Source organism: Cryptotermes secundus, unplaced genomic scaffold (genome assembly GCF_002891405.2).
Source record: "Cryptotermes secundus unplaced genomic scaffold, Csec_1.0 scaffold548, whole genome shotgun sequence".
NCBI lineage: Eukaryota > Metazoa > Arthropoda > Insecta > Blattodea > Kalotermitidae > Cryptotermes > Cryptotermes secundus.
The window spans coordinates 3,071,552-3,096,270 of record NW_019732380.1 but is presented as its reverse complement, the minus strand read 5'-3'; the positions used below and the strand labels follow the sequence as shown (position 1 = coordinate 3,096,270).

At 40.2% G+C, this 24,719-nt stretch overlaps 1 protein-coding gene across 4 annotated transcripts; it reads right to left on the bottom strand.

The window, feature by feature from the left end:
- Positions 1-2,528: 2,528 nt before the first annotated feature.
- On the bottom strand, positions 2,529-24,711 carry LOC111867615 (ATPase family AAA domain-containing protein 5). 4 transcript variants are annotated; one of them, XM_033752728.1, is made up of 11 exons: positions 24,630-24,711; positions 21,330-23,597; positions 18,712-18,936; positions 17,581-17,707; positions 15,860-16,482; positions 14,650-14,798; positions 12,107-12,272; positions 11,726-11,808; positions 10,880-11,057; positions 7,249-8,299; positions 2,529-2,807 (listed from the first exon to the last, which is right to left on the bottom strand). In XM_033752728.1, exons 2-11 carry the CDS (start codon positions 23,581-23,583, stop codon positions 2,549-2,551), a joined length of 5,115 nt encoding a protein of 1,704 aa, XP_033608619.1. In that variant the 5' UTR covers positions 23,584-23,597; positions 24,630-24,711; the 3' UTR covers positions 2,529-2,548. The 4 variants fall into 4 exon arrangements, with proteins under 4 accessions (XP_033608619.1, XP_023713380.1, XP_023713382.1 ...); XM_023857612.2 differs by lacking the exon at positions 24,630-24,711 and adding an exon at positions 24,348-24,596; XM_023857614.2 differs by lacking the exon at positions 24,630-24,711 and adding an exon at positions 24,185-24,338.
- Between the last annotated feature and the right edge of the window lie 8 nt (positions 24,712-24,719).

Sequence of the window (24,719 nt, the reverse complement as noted above, 5' to 3'; positions counted from 1 at the left end):
TTGTTCATTCAGTTTTATTTGTTAATCTATTTACCTTTATGGTTTATTTTCTCTTCAGTCCTTCTCTAATATATTTGGCTGCCTATCCAATCAATACCAGCAGTACAGCAATTGGGATATATGGCTGACCACTCATCTATGTCTACATAGTGCCTAGGTATGTGGTATGTAATTAAATTAAATATGCACAGGAAGAACTTTGTCTTCACCAAGTAAAGGTGTAATATGGTGTTGCCTAGCACAGCTTTTAGCTGTTCTTTAATGTCCCATCTCTACTGACTGTTCTGTTTACATATCTTTCCTTAATCACCCATAATTCACTACCCAAAATGGATAGTGTTATAGTTGAAAAAAATAAATATGAACAATTTCATAATTTAAATTTTAATACAGAATACTGAGTATACAGATGTTAGGGTTTATAATGAAAAGTAAAAATCCATTGTGCAGAATGTTTCCATGTATATAACTATACACAGGGTGAGTAAAACGAATTTTACACTTGTGGAATTCTACAAAAAGGTAAGATAGGTAAAGCTATCCCTGTAACAGGCCGTGGAGGCATACAGGGTTGTGAGATGTCGAGGTTCCCACATTTTCTAAGACAACTGGGTCACAGATGGCAGTGAGGTTGTCAGCCTTATGTGCTGGCAAATACAATTTAAATTAACTAGTTTATGATTTCACCAAAAAAGGGTTCTGTGGGGCAAGAAAAGTGGGATTCACTCTCATCCACACTTCCAGAAGTTTTCTTACACATTCATAAAAAATTAATATTTTTCAAACATGAATGCACCTTGCAGAGCATTAAAAAATTAATGATGCCAATTCTTTTTGTATAAATGTTATGTTTTAAAGCACATATGATTATTTCAATTACTCTTGTCCCAAGTTTCAAAACATACATGCAAGTTTCTGTCTAATCCTCAAATACCTGAAGAAATTTAACAGGTGGGAAACCTCTTTTCAAAACTAAAGAATTATGATTCTTAACCTGGCAGGTAATATGTGATTCTTCACTATGTAGTTAGCTGATCAGGGTAAAATGAACAAGAAAAAATAATTATTAATTATATTATTAAATTAAGTATGCTGGCAGAATGAGCTCTGACAACATTTCAGAAAAAAAGATTTAATTTTATTTAATCATGTCTTTATTCAGAAATAAGTCTCTATATAAAAATGTTGTACAATAACATCATTTTGTTTCATCAGTAAGTTTCAGTATACAGAACATCCTTCAGAAGAATTTTCTGTTTACAAAAATATTAACACTCATACATCAAATAAAAATATCTCCATTATACACTGCGTGCACAGGTCAGCATCAGAGGCTATTCACCAACTTACGGAAAATGACACAGTAGAAAAAGATGTGCTTCTTACAGCTGATGAGGCAGAAACCCTGACAAGCTACATATGACATTAGATGAAAAAACAGACTGCAGTCTTCTGGATTATAACTGGAAGATGGAGGCGGCAGGTCTCTTAGAAACACTGGAAATGACCTACTATACCATAGCCTTATTCTTTACAACCCTGAAGATGGAGGCCACCAGATCATCCTGTTATATCTCCATATTTTTACTGTCATGAAAGCCTCAAATCTTACCAGGTGAGTCAGTCATGTTCAGGGCTGTTTTCAAGAATACAGCAAATTGCTAAAGAAGTTTAAAAACACAAACGGAAAATTCCCTACATAGTATCTATGAAAAGTTATATAATGGTGACTTGGTACTGTTTGAGAACAGCGGTCAACTAAGCTGGTCAAAAAATTCCCCAACCTTTGTGGAACCTGAAGGCTCATTACTGTACGCACTGGATGGGTCTCCATATTCTCAACAAATTATCCAAAATATTTCAATAGAGGCAAATCACCTCAATTTCCTGCAAACAAAAGTGACTGCATGAAGGTACTACATATTGTGACATGACGGCTAAAGCTGGAATAGTGGAGCTACAGCCAGATGTCCATTGCTGAGCAATGGACAGAGACACATTCCCATTAAAATATACAGTGGTGAATGAAGCACTACCAGGTAACAAATTGTAAACATTTAGAAACGAAACAGTTGCTTAGGAATAAATACATGGTTTCCAACACAACACATTCTTAAAGAGAAGAATGGAAACCCTTTGGAGGCGGTGATCTCTATCAGGTTCTCAGGCATTTTATAAAAGGCCGTGGATTCATGAATTCAAGTACAGAGCGAGAATTCGAGAGACTAGAGACCAGTCCGAGACTGAGACAACAGAGAGAGTCTCGTTATCAAGGAGTTCAATATGTGAACTGTTATAATCAACTGTGATTGTAATAGAGACGCCCAATATATCCAATCATCAAATCTAGAACCCACAATTATTCGTCACGACAACACTGCATATGTGACAATAAGTTCATTCCCTTGTTTATCTGATTACACTCATCTTACCAAGATTTCTGTTTTGATATCTGACATGACATACCAATTCCTTTAAAATTATCATTCACACATTAATGTCAGTAAAATATCACACTAAATTTACAATTAAAATTACATCTCTGGTACTATGTTGTATGTGTGTCAGCAAACACAGCACACAGTGTACTACAAGTTGCATCACTGACATGCACATTGAGACCCTTGAGGTAGTGAAAGAACCTGCTGTGACGCTTCGTATTACAGGCAAGGCGATCTTGCTCATAACGACAAACAGTTCGCAACATCGGAATGTAATCACAAGACACAGAATGGTGATCAGGACGACACCAGAGTGGCACTGCAGGTAAGACTGTATCATCTGCAGCATGCTGTACCGATCGCCACCTGCAACAAAAAAACTCTCAATGTTTCAACATGAGAACAGCACAAAGGAATATACCTAAGAGGGTCATACAGTAACTTGACACAGACTGCATTCTGATGGCAGAGAGAACTGTGAACCAACAGCAAAGGCTGATAAAGACAATACTGTGTTTTCTACAAAAGGGGCCATTTGCTCACTTACTAGAAGGTGGTTCAAGTATGACTGGGACTGATTTGTGTGTAAACAAGCCGCACTGCACAGCAGCTGTGCGACCTTCAGAGAGTGAAGCCACAACCTCCACCCTCCCTCCTGTTCGGGTTAGAACCTGTTCAGTCCTGTCTGGGAGTTGCTAGAGTAATGAGTAAACAGAAGGTACCACGGAGCGTGGAACAACGCACTGTGATCAAATTCCTCATTGGAGAAAACATCCCGTCCGCTGAAATTCACCACAGACTCCAACAACAGTACTGGGAAGAGTGTCTCTCACAGACCCGTGTGTTTGAGTGGTGTAAGTGCTTCAGAGAGGGCAGAGAGCGCGTGGAGAATGAACTGAATGATCATCGGCTGCGAACATCCGTCACCAAGCCAAACATTGATCATGCAGATGTGCTTATTTGTGAGACTAGGTGCATCACTATCAAGGAACTTGGAGCAATGCTGTCCATCAGTGTTGGTAGCGTAGAAGACATCGTGAAATACCACCTGCACTATCGCAAGGTGAATGCACAGTGGGTACCACGCACTTTGACAGACGTGAACAAAATGGTGCGCATGCAAGCTGCCAGTCGTCTCCTAAAGCAGTTTGAAGACGAAGGTGATGTATTTTTGAAGTCTATAGCGACCATCGATGAAACGTGGGTGCACTACTTCATTCCAGAGTCACAGCAGTCATCATGCAAGTGGCGGCATACCAGTTCTCCCAAACCCAAGAGAGCGCGGAGGAGCGGCTCAGCAGGAAAAGTGATGGCAACGTTCTTCTGGGACTAGCAGGGGGTTATCCATGTAGACTTTCTGACAGATGCCAGAACAGTCAATGCAGCTTATTACTCAGACCTCCTGGCAACAGACATGAAGGAAAAGATCCGATCCAAGCGGAAGAAAGGTGGAAAGCGGGTATCCTTCCTTCAAGACAATGCACACCCCCATACAGCAAAAACAATGGAAACCCTCCAGAAACTGAAATGGAACCTTCTGACACATCCGCCGTACAGTCCCGATTTGGCCCCAAGTGATTTCTACCTGTTCGGAAGGCTCAAATCAGACTTGCAAGGCATGCAGTTTGTAGATGACGCTGTCATCCAGACTGTTTGGGAGTGGATATGCTACCAACTACAAACCTTTTTTTAAAAGGGCATCAGAATGCTTCCAAAACGTTGGAAAAAATAAGACTCCGGAGGGGAGTACGTTGAAGACTGACATGTGCAATTGTTTGGCAATTATATTTTTAAAAAAATCAGTCCCGGTCATATTTGAACCACCTTGTATTATCATTACTCCTTCTGTGGCTCTGACAGACCACTTTTCTAGCAACCCGTCTTGTATGCTGAACCAACCCTTCACACTACACATATCAAACCTGAAGATGGAGTCGGCATGTTCTTCAGAAACATCAGTATTCGCCTACAAGACTACATGAAACTTCAATCTGAGATAGACAAGATTTCAAAATACAACATCACAAGGGGTAAAACCGGCTAGCTGACGGTAACTGAACTGTGCCTAATGACTTCGAAGAGTACAGGTTTATTTAACCTTTAAACACTGGACTTCACAAATGGTGGTAAGCTTGAGCTGGCTGGAGTTTATTTAAATGCCCGTTGCTGGTGCGTGTTTAAATGCCTGTTCCTACTCTGCATTTAAATGTCTGTTCCTGTTAGGGCACTTAAACAAGCACTGTGTTTAAAAATGCCATATCTAACCCAATTTTTGTGATAAATGGATGGAATTAACTTTGTGTGTATCAGCAAAGAACACAAATTTTATACAAAAGTTATATTCTATTTTCAATTTTTTCTTTTAATTTTGATGCGTACTGTAAAAATCGTTTCCAAATTTAGCAGTCCCTGGTGTCATAAAACAGATGGAAGCAATACAATCATCTGGCCTTCTGCTAGCACTGCTTACACTCTTCGGATTTTTTAATCTTTTGACTAAAGGACACAAGAATGAAAGCATGGCTATTCAAGAAAAAGTAGAAGGAACAATTTGACAGTCCCTTCTTCAGTGCTGAGACCTTCCGTTATAGCTGCAAGAGATTATCGCCCTTTCTATGGTCATGAACAGACAGTTGCAACGTGGCTGAGATACAAAGTGCGGTCTGTTTTCTGTGCAGTCATAGTGAAATCCAATTCTGTAGTTTCATTTCATCTTACCATGGCAATGAAACGTTTGGAAAATTATGAAATTGAAAGGCAACTGATATTCAATTCTGATTTGGACTGCTGCACAGAAGATGAAGATAATGGTTGGGGCTACGAAGATGTGGATGATGAAGAACTCATGCAGCCACTGCCAACATCACTATCATCATTGTCATCATCATAATCATCATCATGGGGACCACCACAACAGCATGGCAGGAAGGGTGCGAATAAGTTTTCTGGTGGAGCAGTGGGGATAAATCTTAACGAAGCTTCACATGTGAATAAGAATTCCACTCCACTCTGCGTGTTCATGTTATTCTTCACAGGAAATATCCATCTGCTGGTGGAAGAGACTAACAGATATCTCCACAGCCTTGAAGACAGACCTTCTCCACTCCCTAACATTACCGATTCTGAAATGTTTCTTTTTTTAGGGATCATTATTCAAATGGGCCATGACATTAGAGACTGAATAAGAGACTACTGGGCGAATGCTGAGCAATTTCTCACATCTTTCTATGGTAGGACATTGAAACACGACCGATTTATTCACATTCTTAGCTTCCTTCACTTTACAGACAACAATGCAGGAATTGACAGACAAGCCGACAATTGTGACAGACTATGGAAAATTCAGACTATTTTTGACACTCTAAATGATGGATATGAAAAATATTATAATCCTTCGGAGGATCTGGCTGTTGAAATAATTGTAAAATTCAAAGGGAGGGTTATTTTCAGACAATACATTCCTAAGAAACACAAACGTTTCGGAATCAAAATCTTCAAGCTCTCTGATTCAGCAGGCTATACATACGACATGAAGGTTTACTTAGGTAAAGACAGAACATGCACTGACCAAGAAGTGACAGCGACACATGCAACGGTCAGGGACCTCTGCTAAAGAGTCGAGGGGGTTGGGCACAAACTGTATATGGACAATTTCTTATCATCACCAGACTTGTTTGATGAACTGATGGAGAAGAAATAAGTTGCTGCGGGACAGTCGGACCAAATCGGAAGGGCCTATCACAAGACATAAATGCACATGGGATATGTTGACAAAGCAGACAGGATGACAAACAGTTATTCCATCAGCTGTCGGACTTGGAAATGGACGAAGAAACTATTCTTCCATTTACTAGATCTGATGATACTGAACCTGCTGTCATCCTGTGTGAAAATATCACACAGAGACTTTTGTCTAACCCTTGTGTGCAACATGCTGCAACGTGTCGCCCTCGCCACCAGGGGCCCTCAGGTCGACCTCTTGCTCTTTCATCTACAATATATCGCCTAGAGAAGGCCAATTGAGACCACTGGCCAATCCAGTCAGACAAGAGACTGAACTGCCACATTTGTTCTGCACGTGGGAAGAGGAGAAGAATCCACACAAAGTGCGAGATATGTGATGTAGGCCTGTGCATTCTCGGGTGCTTCAAAGAATACCACACAAAGCCAAGATTTAGTTAGATGATGCAGGGGGCGGAGCCTAATATACATCAAGCAGATAACAACAAAAGAGGTATGTACGTTGAATTTTACTATATATTGTTAACACAATCTGCACAATCTGCAATAAAAGTACTGGCTTGTGGATGAGGTTGGGCATGACTCTTACATATACTTTTTTTCTTGTTGTTCACTTAGGTATCATTTTATCCTCTATTAGGGTTTTACTCAAATCTGTCTGGTAGTTACGACATTTAAAAATATTTAGGACTGTGCGTGTGCTTCCACTAGCAGAGTTTAAATGCCCGACTGGCCAAAACGGGGTACTTTGGCCACGACGACCATACTGATCAGTGGCATGAACGGGGCACTTCGGTCATTAAAGGTTAACAGACACTTTACAACACAACACACCAGCATTGCTGTTACACGTGTATTTATTAATAACCAAGTTATATCATATTTTTACTGTATCTCAAGTTAATTAGAACAGCATGCATCATCAGGTTATGTAGGATGTGCATCGTATTGCGTAAGTTGGCAGACGTAACTTCCATTGCCAGTTGAAGTTAATATAATAATATAGAATTACCTGGCAGGGATTGTGTATAACAAAGATATCAAATGTCCTCCACTCAGTACTTACCAGAGTTCCTGTTGTGTTGGCTTTGTAAAGGTTGCTTTAGTAACCTGCACATCAACATAACATCCTTCCGTTTTCTGAAGACTTGTTCTGCACTTATGCACATTACCCTCTAGGAGATAGTGGCACAGAACCCTCGAGACTGAATTCTCCCACCATCGACACTGGGCCCCTTCAGTCAAAGATGTTCCATCCTTTGGAACTTGATCCCAAGTCCTATAGCAAGGCTCCCTATTACCAGCACCAGCAGATGACATAACATCTATTGCAGACATCGTCTCCATCAACCGAGACATGCGATCTGCCTCTGCCTGACTACAACAGTTCTTCCTCACTCCCCTCTCTTCCAAAAGTTCAGAAATTGAATTTCCTTTTGTGTCTTCATCATTATGAACTCTTTTAAAAACAGACTCTCCACTGTTCCTTTTACCAACTTCAACCAACAAAGATATTCTATCCTTCATTTCTCTCTCACATACTGTCATACTGACACATTCTGTTTCTTTCTCTGTCACCTCACAACCTGACACTTTCACAACAGAATCTAGATCATCAGATTCAGTCTTAACTTCATGCAAAGTCTTGCTTCCTGTCACTTCACGAGACTTAATGCAAATTCTGTCCTGATATAAACTTTCTGGTATGGATATCAGGGAAGCCAGATTCCACCAAACAAGACCTAAATCCAATGGGAATGGTAACTGACAACTTTGAAAATACTTTTCGCTGTATTCTGTAAATGTTTCAGTACAGTTAGCATGTTCAGGGACATCAATTGGGGTTTCATCTGCTTCGTCACCAGAAATATAACTCAAATTTGAATGATCATCTACCACATCAATTTCAGGGACCTGCAGAGCTACAGGGTTTTCTGATATGGCTGTGTTGGGAATCTCTACAGTACGTGGCATGTTATTCCCGCCAGTTAGCACCCAGAACTGTAACTGCAGCATAGTCTGACGCACATCACCACGGTTGCGGTCGAGTAACCTTCCAATCGCCGCATGTCTGATCCAAACACCTTCCAAAAGACACACCAACTGTAACCACAAACCTGAAAACAGTAACAAACAGAAATTGTCACATATAATAATTTAATTGTTTAATAATACCCCTACTGAGAAATGTTGATTATTTAATGACATCATTATAGGCATAGAAACAGAAACTTCATCAAGCCATTCCCAATCTTAAAAAATAGTTTCAAACCTCAGGTTACAACCCATCCACATAGTCATAGGGTCTGGAAGGTTCATTAAAATAATTTTAATGCACAATACCTGCAGAATGTATGCATAAAGTACTGCACCTGCTTTCAAACCATATAAGGGTGGATAATAAATTCCTGGATCACTTCCAGCTGTTCTGCTCCTTATTACCACTTTCAACATCCTTCCTTTAGAACCAAGACAATGTTCAATTTCCATGTTTAGTTTTCTTTTAGTTTCTTGAGATCGGGTGAGACCGAGTCCACTTGGTATGTCAGCCACTAATTAGCCTATTGTGCCTGCCCCAGATGATAGATGATGAGTGTGGAGCAGTTGGTTGAATGAGAATTGGTAGGAGAAACCGAAGAACTCGGGGGGGAAAAAAAACTGTCCCAGTGCCATTTGGTAAACCACAAATCTAATTCCCATGTTAGACTTTGGATAAATGATGGCACCTCCTCAAGTCCTTCCCTTTCTGGTGTTTTTCAGTTTGGGTAACAGAGAGAAGTCACTATGTGCTAAATCTGGTGAATACATTCAGTGGGGTATCTGTGTGGTCAAACATAATGCATTGTTGTGATGTAACATCCACGAATCCAACTTCCAACTTCTGCGATGTGACACTGTGTAGTGTGGTAGAAGTTTATTGGAATTTTGAAGGAACATACTGCATCAACCTTCAAAGCCAAACAACCCAGCAAGCAGCAAACAAACCCAACTTCCATTTCCTTCAGACCTCATCCCTTAGATGCTTCAGAATATCCAAATAAAACACCTAATGACCATCTGTTCCAATGATGTGTCAAAACTGGCTGTTTCCTCAGCATGAAATGATGGAAGCCTGAAGCTTGAATCACCTTTGAAAGAAATTACGCTCCTCTTAAAATCAAGCACACCACTCAATTGTTCCAGTGCAGCTAAGCGGTTTTCCTACAGCTGCAGATTCAAGCATTCTGTAGATTTCTGGAGCTGTCTTTCCAAGTTTCATGTAGAATGTGATGCATATAAACTGATCAAAACTTTCAGCAACTCCACAGTACAAAACTCAGTTTGAACATATGAACACAAAACAGCAGTTTGCTCACAAGTGAAACTGCGGGTGAAAATAGAAAGAGTTGATATCTACAGCATTTGATACTGACATACAACAGAATCAGTCCTGCACTTTCAAAATGTAACCCTTCTATGTCGCACACTGTTACAATATCTCTGAGGGTGTCATCATCAAATAGTTGTGTAGTTCACTACATCATCATTAGAATATTAAGATTCTATTTTCAACATACTGTGACATGACAAGACAGCCATTGCTTAGTAAAAGCTCGATAAACATGTATCCATGGCAACAGATACAAGCACAATAAAAGAAGAGATTGGTGGGAACGATGTTTTCTACACGGTCTGTCCTGAGGCTATATAACTAGAGCCTCCAAATAGTGATAACTGGAGATAGAGTCAACCCCTTGTGACGGTAAATTTGAATACCTCCACTGTAGCCCTGCGAGTCATAGGTGATGAAAAAGGAACCCAGTGCCTGGGGGTATAACCAGGCCACCCTGTTCCTGGGGGAAATAAATACAGGGACCTGGCCCTCCAGGTTGGGGACATCTCAAATCGGAGACAGTAAAATATGGTCATGACTCCCGTGGGACTCAAGCCTGAGAATGCCTAAGCTGGCAAGGGCCAGAAGCAATTTTAACTGAAAGGCCCATCCTCTTGTCAGAGAGGACATCCCACAACTGTCTGTCAGTAACGAAAATCTGGTCTTGGGCCCCACATGGGGGCTTGACACCAAGACAGACTGGCCAACTGACCATCCATCGGTCATAACATAACTTTAACTTTGACAGTGACAGCCAGTGAACAGAGTGATGGCTAGGAGACCATAAGATGCAATCATGTGGAGCTGCAAGCCAGTCGCCATTCAGCGAGAATATGAAAATAAGAGCAGAAAAAATACCCGCTGTTGGGAACAATTACCTAGCAACACCTGGTGAAGACATAGAAGCTTCAATGCTTGGAATAGTGATTTGTAGTGTGTAGATCCATGAAATTGTTATAGTTACAAGTCATCGGTGCTCAATATAATTATTAATCCAAATCCCATGCCTAGTCATTAATGTGACAATGCAATAGGAACGAAAATCGCAGTACCAGAGGTTTCATTGAACACACAGGACTTTCCTTTCATATAGCTACCTACCTTGCAACATGCTTGAGACATAGAATCTTATCTACTTTCCTGTGCAACACACGTAGGGCTACTGCTGTATTCTAACATACAGCTGCACAGCTCACAACACAATTTAAATACATCCTGTCACAACATAGCCCCAACTTCTGACTGTAACAGACTCAACAAAAGCTGTCCCTTCAGACATCCCTTATTTCTCAAATCTGAAAAGTTCACTGGCCCACCTACTTACTCATTCTCACAGATGGCGGTGCCCTGAACTTAAGAACAAGATGGAGATCCATAAAACGTGCCAGATGGGGGCAGTGTGGGTCATTCGTGACCAATACCACTGGTCGCTTCGATGAAGCCACCAATGAAGTCACAGCAGATAAAAAACCCTCATCTTGATCATCATAAACAACATCCACCTGAAGGAACATGTTCAAAGTGAGCAAAAACTGTTCTTATTCTCCTTCAAAGCAAGTCAGCCTGTCTATTCACATCCTTTCTTTTTAGATGTCAGTTCGACACAGCATATATTTTACCTTGGACCAAAGATTACTTGACTACACATGCCAGTAATAATAAAGGGTGCAATAAATATGGTGGATTTGAGGGTGTGACAGTCATGATTATAAGGAACACTATCTTCTGAGATATGATGCACAACAATCATTACAAGTTCCCTGACATTCCAGCAAAATGTCTCTGAACTTCTACCAAGCTATACATTGTCACATCCCAGAAGATAGTACTTTTCATGCAGTAAACAGTTCATATAGCAACTGATGGCTGTATGTATCTGTTCCGACAAATAAAAACATGTGTCATGGTTCATGAAACATGCAAGAGTAAAGGCAAACAGATGGCACGTACTGCATATATCTTATGAGTGTACCATACGATGTGCAAAGGTACAATTAATAGGTGAATTTCAGGTAACAGAAAAATTATGCCATAAAAACTACTAAATGTAAAACATTACTAATTTAAAGCCTAGAAACCATAAAATAATACAGGAGGAGGAGGAAACCAGCAAAAAAAAAAATCATGACACATTCATGAACTTTTCATATAAACTCACACTTCAACATACCCCTTCTACTAAAATAATCGACATCTTGCTGGACTTACGATCATCACCATCCTCTTTTGGTATAGAATCATCTCCAGTGGGCTCTGTAATTTTAAACACACAATAAGGACACATGTAAGCAAGTGCTGAGTCTGACATTGGTGGGTAACTTCTCTTTATGAATATGTAGGTTCAAATTTCAGTATGGGGAGAAACAGAACAAAACTGTATTTACATGATAACTTCATGGAGCATAGATCTTAAGAAGCAAGAACTTAAAGCCTCTCAAGAAATTCCCTGGCCCTTCATGGAACCTAACACTCATAACCACATTCACAAACCTACCTTGAGCCATACTAACCTATTCCACAGTCCCTTATTTCACAATACTGGAATACCTACTTGACTTCACCTTCCTCGAGTTAGTAGGCTTTGCTTTGACGAATGAACCCAGTGCACCTGAAGCATGTTCTGAACAAGACTTCACTTGGTGAGACTGTGTTGCTTCCTGTAGCTCAGACAGTATACGTTTTCCATTGCGTTTTGAGGAGGTGTTGATTTCCAGGACCTATACCAAATAAATAGAACTACAGTAGAACCTCCACTACATATTTCTTCACTTAACCTTTTGCCATTCCCCTTAAAACACCGATGTAACTTCACTGTAGTTCCATCCAGATATTTATAGTTTAAATAAGATTTTAGTACGATTTACTACATTAATTTTTCTATGTTCTGCTATAGTATATGAAGACAGGGTGAAGTCTTCCCTGTTTCATCAAAATATCTTTATAGTCCCATCCCATCATCTCAGTGACAGATTTCTTGTAAGTTCATTCCATCGCTGGGAAGGGGGGGAACGCGGTAGCATAGTTGGTTGAGGCACTATGCTACAAGCTGGAAGGTCGCGGGATCGAATCCCGATGAGGCGGATTTTTTCAGTTTACCTAATCGTTCCAGCTGCATTATGGCCCTGGGGTCAACTCAGCTTTTAACAGAAATGAATACCAGGAATATTCTTGAAGGTAAAGGGTGGCCAGGCAGTCACGGTAGCCGAGTGGTCTAAGGGATGCACTGTCTTTGCTTGCTCGGAAGCCGGGATCGTGGGTTCGAATCCCACTCAGGGCATGGATGTTTGTGTGCGTTTTTCTGTGTTTGCCAACAGGCAGAGGCCTTGCGATGAGCTGATCACTCGCCCAAGGAGTCCTACTGTATGTGTAAGATCTAGTAAACTGAAGTGAAACGGAGAGTTTCATGGAGGTAGGCCTAGGCCCAAATTGGGGCTGTAGCGCCACAGGAAAAAAAAAAAGGGTGGCCAACGCATAAGGCTGACAACTTTACCGCCACCTATGAGCTGATTGTCTAGAAAATGTGGGAACCTCAACATCTCACAACCCTATGGGCCTCCAAGGCCTGTTACATGGATACCTTTGCTTTTACTTTTTTACTTTACCATCACTCAGAAGAAGAAAAGTAGGAATATGTGTGACCTCCAATGTCGTCCTGTTTTTGTCAGTCTTGTGAGAAATTGTCAATTAATGTCCATAACCTGCAACACATAACCCACTAAGGTGGAATATGAGGAACTGCAGAGGGAGACATAGAGCATTTTTAACCAAAACCAGCCAAACCTCAAAACTAAAATATTTAAATACTGAAAGTGCTGCCCAATGCCCCAAAAATTATCTATTTGTATTAATTATTACTCCTTAACTACCAATACTCCCTGCATTAAGTCTGCTTTGGCTTACTGCTACCGCATAACTGCTTCCACGGACACATATATATATTTCACAATATTTATATTTTGTGTCTTTAATACAATTTTCTTTTGCTTTTCTGTATATTGCAAATATAAAGTTTTTCAATATGAAAGTGGATACTGAGATAATCTGGATAAACAGAAAATTACCAATGTTCTTTGTAAAAATTTAAAAACAACAAAGACAATTTTCTGCTGAAAGGCTGGAATAAGGGGGATTTCTGATGATCAGGTAGAAGGTGTGATTAAGAAACAAATGATTTATGATATTCATAACTGACTCAGGAAATGGACACATGCATCTGGTTAGAATTCTGAAGATATAACTCTCTTCCTTTAGAACCTTGATAAATTTTTATGTTGTTTATTTTAGTGCTGTAAGTGTCTAGACTACACGGCAATGAATGATACGTCTGATGAACTGTAAATGATTTCGAAGGAAGCATTACTGGCATACTCAAGGTACTGTCTTTAACAGGGTAGAACTGATATGGGTGCCGGGACATGAGGGTATTGCTGGAAATGAAGCAGCAGACCAATTAGCTAAAATTGGAGCTGAACCAGCCTGTGGCATCTCTCTAGAAGTTGCCAAACAGGCAATCAGAGACTGGACTAACATAAGAAATACTGGGAATCCTTAACTGGACTCAGGTAAGCTAAGGGACTCATACGAGGACCTTCTGATAAAAGAGCAAAGGAACTCTTGAAGCTCAACAGGAACCAGCTACGATGGGTGGTAGGACTACTTACAGGACACTGTCACCTCAAAGGACACCTGTTCAAACTGGGACTAAGTGATAGTCCCACTTGTGAGAGGTGTCAGATAGAAAATGAAACAGCCACACACGTCCTGTGTGAATGTGACACTTTAGCTTCTTTAAGACTACGTCACTTTGGTCAGTACTTTATGGAACCAAGTGACTAGTTCGACGCCCCCACTTCCAAAATCCTGCGCTTCATCCGAAGCGTGGGGTTGCTGAGGGAATAATTAAAAAAAGGGGAAGCACAATGGACCACTGAGGTCTAAGTGCAAGGGCCGAGTAGGCCTACACCTTCATACATACATACATACATACATACATACATAAGGTAGTCTTGGCATTTGCCTGGAAAGATTGAGAAAAACTATGAAAAGCCTAATCAGTCAGCATGGCTTCGACCCCAAAAATTCTTCTCTTCTTACCTTACAGCCAAGTTCATTAGCGATAGCATACACAGCAGATGTCTTCCCACAGCCATGAGGACCAACCAAAATTGCTGTGTTATTGGGCAAGTTCCTGTTAATGTTGTCATTGGAGTCACAGTCAAAGAATTCATCTCCACTGCTTGAATCTAACAATACAAAGCATATTTACTGTAACACAGAAATTTAACATGTCCAGTTTGTTCTTGCAAAATACATGTCTTCATTGTTACCCATACTAACTATTCCACTGATTTCTTAACCATCCAAGGTTATATGTGCATAAACTTCAACTTGGCCAAATGCAACCTGAGATGGCTGGACTGGCAGTAAGAAAACCTGCCTTAATGCCACTCAGTTCACCATAAATCCCATATTATCTGACCTTAGATTGAACCAGAGCCACTGCATTGCAAAGCTGGTGATTGACTGCCTGAGCTACAGCATGTCCTTCCAGGAAGTTACAAATCACGGAAGTGGCAATGGTTTACAGAACTACAATCTAAGGGGCATGAAAATGGCCAACAAACAGAAATCCATGTGCTCATTAACATATACATGCTGATGGTCAGTAATATTCCGTATTGAGGGGGTGGGTTTCCCCATGCACTTAGACCGGTTACTGGTCCATTGTGCGTCCCCCTTTAATTTCTACTGTCTCCATACCCTACCGGTACTGGTGCTTACTATCAGCCCCTTTCTGCCAGTGAGGTTCCAACCTCTTACTGGCAGTGGTATCTTAATAGTTAGTCCCTTTCTGTCAGCGAGGTCGTCCTTCCTCTGGCAGGGGTTCCTAGTTCCTTTCTGCCAGCAAGGTTTCTACCCTCTACTTGGCAGTGGTATCTAATACTTTTTAGTCCCTTTCTGCCAGAGAGGTCCCCCCTCCTCTGACAGTGGTACCTGATACTTCCCCATCTACCGGAGGAATTGGAAACTAGTTGGGTGGGAAACTTGGCTTAATTTTGCTCAGAGGTCTCCTAGAGACATGAGGTTCTTTTACGTACCATAAATCTATGACACGGGACCCACGGCTTAAAGTCCCTCCCAGAGGACTTGCTCCCTGACTTTTTCTGCCCTTAAAAATTCCACGACCCCCGCCGGGTTTTTGAACCTGCGTACCTTGAGTCATGAGGTGGGAATGTTACCCCTAGACTACGGAGGCCGCTATGGTCAGTAATAAGAAATAACCTTGAAATTCAAAAGCCCTTACCCTTTCTGTTCCGACCACTTTCCTTATCTCTGTGCTGGATTTCATCGCTGTAATGTTTCCAACTCTCCAGCCAATGTTTCAGCTGATCTATGCTATGTCTGTTCCCAACGAGATCATCCACAGATGTTGGTTTGTACTTTTCTGTCCACATGACCTCTGACTTCCGGTTACAAATCTCCTCCTTCTGCCTCTCAATGTGTGCATTTGACCTTGTCACCCTGCTCTTTCCACCCCTCCTCTTTTGTTGTTTAATATCTTTTCCTAATACCTCTTCCGTAGACTTTTCAACACCCTGAAGGTATTTCGAATGTAGCCGTCTGAATGCTCGATAAATTGGAAAATCTGGTGACTCTGACTTCAGAATCCGAAGCAATTTCTGAAAGCACGTAATCGGTGTTGGTGTTGAAGGCTTAGTGAAACTACAGGCTGGATCTGTGCTGCAGCAGTTGCTGAAGGTGCCCAATTCAACTGCTTCTATTTGCTTCAATGTTAAAGTAGGAGGCTCAGTTTCTGTAGTATTTAGGGGCAGTTCAACTAACGGCAAATTCCATACACACAGTTGGTCCTCCTGCTGCTGAACATGGGCTACAGTTGGAAAGAGAAATTGATACTGTCCCTCCAGGCTGCAAGAAGAAACAAATGTACATCAGTTATCAACTCTCAGACACAGAAAACATGCAGTATTCCTAAAACTACAACTGTACCAAGTACTAAATCTAAAACTGTCCCTAATTTTGCATTAGTTCTAGTTGCATCGCGGTAGCGTAGTTGGTTGAAGCACTGTGCTACAAACCAGAAGGTCATGGGATTGAATCCCAATGAGGGGGATTTTTTTCAACTGACCTAATCCTTCCAGCTGCACTATGGCCCTGGGGCCGACTCAGCCTTTAACAGAAATGAGAACCAGGGATCTTCCTGGAGGTAAAGAGCAGCCGGCACATAAGGCTGACCTCACCACCATCTTTGAGCCAACTGTCTAGAAAATGCGGAAGCCTCAACATTTCACAACCCTATGGGTCTCCATGGCCTGTTACAGGGATACCTACCTTCTAGTTGCATGTATTTCAAAGACTTAAAACCACAGCATTAAGTACTGAGACAGTCCCCACATCACAAGTCTCAATGGCTACCACACCAGTTGTAAATTAAAAATTATAAACGTGAGATAATTGCTAACATTACGAACATAAAATTTCAAGATCCAGTAAAGGTACACCTGTCCCTGTGGTTAATTAATTAAGCACCAAGTCATGAAGACATAATGGGAGAGTCAAAGTATAGCTCCACCATTCTTGGCCTTGGCACTAGATACAGGTGAGCGGTTCGTTTCATGCCCTGGCCACTCCCCCCCCCCAAGAGAAAGGGCCCATGGTACCCACAAGATAGGAAGCTGCAGAGGTCCCACAGCAAATCTGGATGCTGTGAAGACTAGAAAATCTCTTGCCACTGCCGGTGATCAAACCTTGACAGTCCAGCCCACAGCATGTCTCTACATCAACTGAGGTAACATTATTACAGGAGAGCAGACATATGGACACATGCTAATTTCCACCCAATCATGACTCTAAGAGGATTGTGGCATGTGACATTTCACTGCAATAAATCCCTAAGAAACACTCAACATTTGGTACAGTGGTATTTTAAAAAATGAGGCATGCCTATTTATGTTCCTATAGGGTCTCAACATTTATATTTCATGTTATGTTTTGTGGGTCAGAGACCTGCGTTGTATATCTGCTAACTTCTTCACCGAATCAGGAACTCCACTCTTCAGAAAGTTCCTTCGGGCTTCTACAACGGCTGGATCAGTTTTTGGTTTTCGTAAAAACAGCGGTGCCAACTTCATATCTGGAAGCATTTAACACACAAATTTAAACCTAAAAAAAAAAAAAATTAAATTCTTTGACAAAATTTAATTTCACAGTAAACACTACCAAGCGTGGTCACTTTCAAATTACTTAACAGCTGGGAAAGTCTAATTAAATGTTAGAATTGTAATCCAAACATTCTAACAGTACATTAAAATACCAGCAGAACTACTTAACAAAAATACATATGAATTAGACTTCTATTACTTTCTAAGATTTGAGCTTTCACCGCAGCTATCATTAATACAACTTTTTCCGGGTATTGGCAGAGTCGATATCAGGACCTGATGTAATCAGATTGTGATAACTGGACCAAAAATGATTCCTGAAGTGTCAACATTTTTAACCACCTTTCATGGCTGATAGCCCAAAATATTTTATTAATTTCAATATTGTACTGCTATAGTAATATCATGATCACTGTTGACACATAAGGAAATGTGTAAAATAAGTGGCAGGCAAACAAGCGTTAACCTAAAAATATCAGTTACACAACCAATATTCCCTACACCCAGCTTTTCCCCCTTTTTGATCTAAATATTTTCCTTGGAAGGTTACAAAAAAAAAAAAAAGACAAGAAATATGGGGGAGTGGAGGTACAGCTCCACCATTTTAGACTTCAGCACTAGATTGAGGTGAGTTCTCACCTTCATGACCCGGCCACTTAATCCCCATGGAAAATGTCTCTGGTACCCATTGGACAGGAAGATTGGTGGTCTCCAGAGCTGGTCTGGATGCTTTGGAGAAAAGAAAAATCTTAACCCTACAAGGAATCAAACTCTGGTCATCCAGCCCGTAGCCTGTCACTATTCACCAAAACAACTGAGCTATTCTGGCTCTTGTTTTTTATTTCCCTTCTAACTTGTTTGAAATGAATTAGATATGCAATTTAAATATGTACCACCAAAGTTCTTCTTTGGTAGGTCTGGCATAAACCCTATGTAAACCATACCACAGGATTTCTGCTTAATAAAGTATGCTTACCATTTGGTTTCCTGTCTGGGTTTGAGCATATGATGACCTCCATTTCCCCTTCAGCTCCTTCAACACAGGCATCATTATCTTGACTTTCCATTCCTTCTGAATTCATGCACTTCTCCCCTGTCCTAGACGCTTGTAATGCCTCCCCTGCATCTATCGGCTGAGCTGGTATTTTACTCTCTACCCATTTCCTCTTTGGTATGAAAATATTATCATCACTGCTGTCACCTCATAATTTAAAAAAAAATACACAAATAACTAGTTACAAGCATTGCTTACTGCAGGTCACTACTTAATAAACTAAACAGCTGAATATCTGGAGATGCAACCCCCTTCACAGATATTTATGTTTACAGTGACAGGTCCTGATGGCTCTTGTTTTGCTGTATTTGTAGGTTATTTGACGATGCTGACAGCATCTAGACCATATAGTGTCAGCTGATAGTGTAACTGATAAATGATGAATTGGTAAGGATGTGGAAAGAAGCAGTTAAGGCCTGATCAAGACATCTGCCTGGCAGGACTGAAAACCACAAACATCTAAGTCAGGATAGCCGGCATCTGAACAAAGATCTGAACTACACACCTCCTGAATACGAGTCTATATTGTTACCTTTTAGACTGATGTGTTCAGTTTGGGGTCTTAAAACTTTTTTCAGTGTGATGGTTATTTAACATAATACATGTACTGTGACTAGCTCTGCAATGATGGGGTATATATCTGCAGTATTGACTAGCACCATCTGCCATTAATCAATGTTAACTGGTTCCATGAAAGGTCACTGATCACTGACTCACTGGTTAATAAACCCAATTTTAAAATTTTCTTTGCTTTTCATTTTAGAATGCATAATTTCACCAGTTTCATTCAAAAGGTTGCAAAATGTAATGAAAAACAACAAACACTGATAAGACCATACTACCGCACTACCAGAATGGCTGCCCGAAGTATTATTATTATTACTATTATTGCTAGTGGGGTGGGACTAAGTCCCTTGTACTGCGGCCACTTCTGGCCTACTGTACCAGCCCCAGATGATAGGTGAGGGTGATTGTGGCGCAATTGGTGGAATGAAGATTGGCAGGGGAAACAGAAGTACTCGGAGAAAACCTGCCCCAGCGCCACTTTGTCCACCACAAATCCCACTTGACCAGACCCGGGATCGAACCCGGGCCGCCACGGTGTGAAGCCAGCAACTGCATGAGCTATGGCGCAACCAAAAGGCTGCGCGATGTAAATGTGTACACAAGTGCACTGGTGATCATTGGCTGACCAGGGAATGCCAGTCTTTTGGACATTTGGGCATACTGCTGGAGTGTCGAATCAAACTGTCGATTAGGGACAGATAAGTGTGTAAATGAACATGAAGGAGAGTACAGTATAAATATGTAATTTTGGCTTTCAGAGTGTGGCTAAGTCACACGCTGAAAGCTTTCCAGTGTTTCAGCTTAAGATAGGGTTGCCACCTTTCCACATATTCATTTCCATTTTCCGTGAAACTTATACCAGAAGTTTTAAACCCAGAATTTAATGTTTAATTAAAACTCTCAGTTCCTTCTTTATTTGACCTATTTTACACAACATACTTTGCCTTACACGGCCATCATCAGATGCACCAAAGCTGATTCAGTGAAACGGCTACACCTTAAACGCTGTCATAAAGATGGGGATGTGAAACGTGTCGCCATCCAATTGGAGACTGACTACAGTATATATCAAAACTCTGAACAATTTCAACAGGATGCAGCCACATCCCAAAGGCCAAAATTACTATTAGATACAGACCACAAAAAACAAAAGAACAGGAATTGGGTATAGAATAACAAACAACGCATTCTTAATTATTTGTGTTCCAAGAGACTACAAAATTTTACTCTTCTTTAATGATGTTAAGTGTAATAAATTTGAGAAAATTCTGGAATATTTATATATAATTGTGATGACAGCAAAATGCAGTTCCCAAGTCTCAGCGATCAAAGTGTTAAAACGACACTGTGCTGCAGGACGCGAGAATTCAACTTAAGAAAGGAACTCAACCTCGACCATAAGCACTCCATCTGATTTGATTCATCACATACATGGGAGTATCTGCAACGTGAGTGGCCGTGCCATAGTTCTAGCGGTTAGTTGCTGGCTTCCCACCGCAGCGGCCCAGGTTCGATCCCGGGTCTGGTCAAGTGGGATTTGTAGTGGACAAAGTGGCGCTGGGGCAGGTTTTCTCCGAGTGCTTTGGTTTCCCCTGCCAATCGTCATTCCACAAATTGTTCCACAATCACTCTCACCTATCATCTTGGGCTGGTACAATAGGCCAGAAGTGGCCGCAGTACAAGGGACTTAGTCCCACCCCACTAGCAATTAAAAAAAATTCTGCAGCGTGAAGTCCATGATTGTCACTTCTCACACAAGACCAATTAACACTTCCTCCTTTTACGAAGAGAGTGATTAACTATCCAAGTAGAGGAACGATTCTATCTGTAATTTATAAGTAGATATTTCATTTCTTTCTCTGTTAGTACAACCAAGACATTTTTCACTCAAAGACTATTTTTATTTATTCTAGCTCCTAGATTTATAAGAATTTTGTGCAGGTCTGTCTAATATTATTATACAAAATTCATACCTGTGTCGTCTAGAACGGGTTGCGCAGGTGACTCCCGCAATCTGACACGCATCTTCCATCCACTGCCAGAAGGTGGAGTTTTCATGTCATTTATTTCATTATGCTTCTTTGGTGTTACAACAAAAACAGAGCTGGCATCAGTTGCTGGTTTCGTGATATGCGATTCCAACACAATGATCTGATCTTCCATGTCCAACACCTTACTCTTCACACAGTGAATCTGTTTTCTTTTATCCTCAGGAACACTTGTACGTCTTTGCTTCACTGACGGTGATGAAGGGGGAGAATGAATCTGAACTTCCACTTTAATTTTTTCAGGCTTCAGTAAAACTTCATCTTTAGAAACTTTATTAAAGTAACTGAACAAACTGTTCCTTTTCTTAGTCTCCTCTGGAAATGGTATATGTTTCTTTGGGTCTGCTGGTATTTCACAATTTGAATCTATAGTGCTCACTGAGGCTGCTTTGTTTGTTTTATCTTTCTTATTCATTTCTGTCTGCTTCTGATTCTCTTCTTCACTGTCAGTATCCTCTATCCATGTCTCACTTTTCTTCTTCCCAAATTCACCACTTTCTTGTTCAGATTTCTTTACCAGTTTCACTCTTCGTTCAAAAAAACTCTTACCTGTGGATTTATTACACTGAATGACAAACTTCTTTGTAGATTTAGGCAATTTTGGGGACATTTTAGCTTTGTGTATGGAAAGTTGACAATTAACCATTCTGTCCTCTCTCTCTGATCCCTTCTCCTTTGTTCCTTTTCCACCCACGACCAACTTCCCTCTTCCTTTTCGAACTTTTTTTTCACTGCCTTCATAACATTTCTGTGTAGAAATTTGTATCAACTTCTCAGGAGAAATTTTCTCTACTTTCACCACCAGTTTCTTTAAGTGTAAGTGGTCTTGTTCAGGTTCTGAACAATTGTCTTTAATCTCCTCTAAAATATGTTTACTGCTAGTTTTATGAGACAATCTGCTTTTGCTCCCATCCATTTTTCTTGATGTTCTTGTAGAAAGTTTACTATTCATCAGACTGTCCTGATTCACTACTTTATCATCTTTCTTCATTAGTTCTTTCTCATCACTTTGTTCTGCATAATCATCATCAGTCTCTTCCACAACCATTTTACCACATCCTCTGTGATCCTGCTTGTCTTCAGCTTTAGATTTCAAAGTGTCTATACTCTGGCCAAGTGCTGTGTTTCCTTCACCATCTGAATCAGATTCAGGCACAATTACAACTTTTTTAGACCTGACAACAGGCTTCTTTTCTGCTCCTATTTCAATTTCTGAGGATGTGTCACTGAGTTTTGCTTTTTTTATCCTTCTTTTTCTTACCACATCGAGTTTTTTCTTCCTTTTCTTTCTATTTTCCTTTATTTCTACAGTCTTCTTTGGTGCGTCTGCAATAACAATTGTCTTCTTTCTATTGGAATATGTGTGATCTTTAGTTTCATCAGGACCCTGCTCATGTGGTGACTGCCATATTCTTGAAGACATGAGGATATGGAATGCATTGTTACTTTCATTCAATCTGGAGGGAATCTTATCAGAAGTCTTATCATCTGTGCAAGTTTCATTTGTTACATCTGTTCCAAAACCATGTTGTTTTGGTTCCTTTAAACTGTCCTTCAGCTTACATTTAACAAAAAGGCTAGATTTTCCATTTCCCTGAAATAAAAGACTATCCTCTGTCTTTCTTGATGACTCTACAAAAATTTCATTTAAAACTTCACTTTTCACACACAAGGATTTATTTGTTGTATCACAATTGCTGACCTTCTGTGAAGAGAGACTTAATTTCTTCTTCTTTTTTAGATTTTGCTTCCCAACACTCACAGTCTGCAAGGATCCCGTTTCATCATGAAGTTCTTTGACTGAAGTCTTGATGGATGTTGTTTGTGAAATGGATACATCCTCCTTGTCCTGCAAGATGATACTATGTCTATCAAGTTCAACACTCTCATTACTATTATCTGCATCGCTTGTCATTTTAAATTGAATTTTACATTTCGACCTAACTCTTCTAGTACTAGTTCTAACAAATGAAGGGCTATTTTTAATTTCTGAGCTAAATAATGATGGACAAGAACTCTTTTCAACCACACTGGCAGTCTTGAAAAGTCCCTTGTGAATTTTCTGTGCTCCAGCTTCATCACTATCACCATTTAAAACTGGTAGCCTTCCATTTCCATTCTGGTCCTTATCTTCTTTCTCCCCTGCTGGAAACTGTAAATAGTATGTGATGGCCTTCATTCTTCATAGAAATTCTGGAAAGCATTAAAAGTACACACCTTAAGAAGACACATCAAGGATTTTATCCTTGCAAAGAATGATTCCTTGTATTTCACGGTACAAGAAAATTAAATTATTTACGATACTGATGAAAATCATAGTTGTACCTTCAAACATACCAAGCATATAACAGCAATTTTGATTATGGAGCTTTTAAAAACCTATGATATAAAATTAAATGAAAGTCAAGCAGATTTCTATCTTCAGGGATATAACATTGTGTAATCCAGTGAAAGTAAACCAATATTTCAGACATGACATATCCCAGAAGATAGACCTCTCCATTCCCACCGCTGTAAGAACCTCCAATCCAAAGATAATCATATAACTCGCTGCAGATATAACGGTTATTTTTCATTTGTGATCAAAATATCGTGTAAACTTTCCGATATATTGGTTATTAATATTTATTTAATGAACGCTGGAGAATTTGGTCATGATACTAACAACAAAACTGTACATTTCACCGTTCAAGGCTATGTTACGTCGAATTCCTTTCCTTTCTATAAAAATAAATAAAATTTTCTCTCCAGAAAGTGGCATACCTCTACTTAAAACTAACCTCCAACATGATGTACTACCTTTTGGGACGTAATGCTATTTAGTCCGATATGAGTCCGCCGACGTTTCGGAGGAACATACTGAATCCATCTTACGCACTGCGTACCAAAAAAACAGCACTCTTCAGCCACCGCTGTGAGAACCTCAAATTCTGCATGACGTACCTTATCTATAAAACCCATAAAACTGATGTATTTAAGATAGAAACTCAATTTCCATTACTTTCAATCTCCGTTCTCAGAATTGCTGCACTTCTTACACATACACTTCCTAACAATAAAAAAAGAGTAATCAAAATATATTAAATGAGAATATCATATACAACGTATTCAACTACGATACTTGGCGGGATAAAACATCCGCCGAACATAATTATTGTCAAGGACCATCAGCACTGGCAGCATTGTACCGATTGTAACCACCACAGATTACCTACATTTACTTACCGTATCTGCAGTGCAGTCTAACCTGTAACAATATCCTTAATATGCATAGGGAATTATAGAAGGAAAGAACAAATAACAGTTAAGAGTGTA

Bases quoted from the DNA above. Each gene is read 5' to 3' on its own strand.
- LOC111867615 (XM_033752728.1), bottom strand. From the start codon at position 23,583: ATGAAGGCCATCACATACTATTTACAGTTTCCAGCAGGGGAGAAAGAA. The intron at 16,483-17,580 runs GTCTCTGACCCA...TTCTTCTTGCAG, and splicing joins TTAGCAGATATACAACGCAG to CCTGGAGGGACAGTATCAAT. The intron at 8,300-10,879 runs GTAAGTAGGTGG...TACTGTTTTCAG, and splicing joins ACCGCCATCTGTGAGAATGA to GTTTGTGGTTACAGTTGGTG.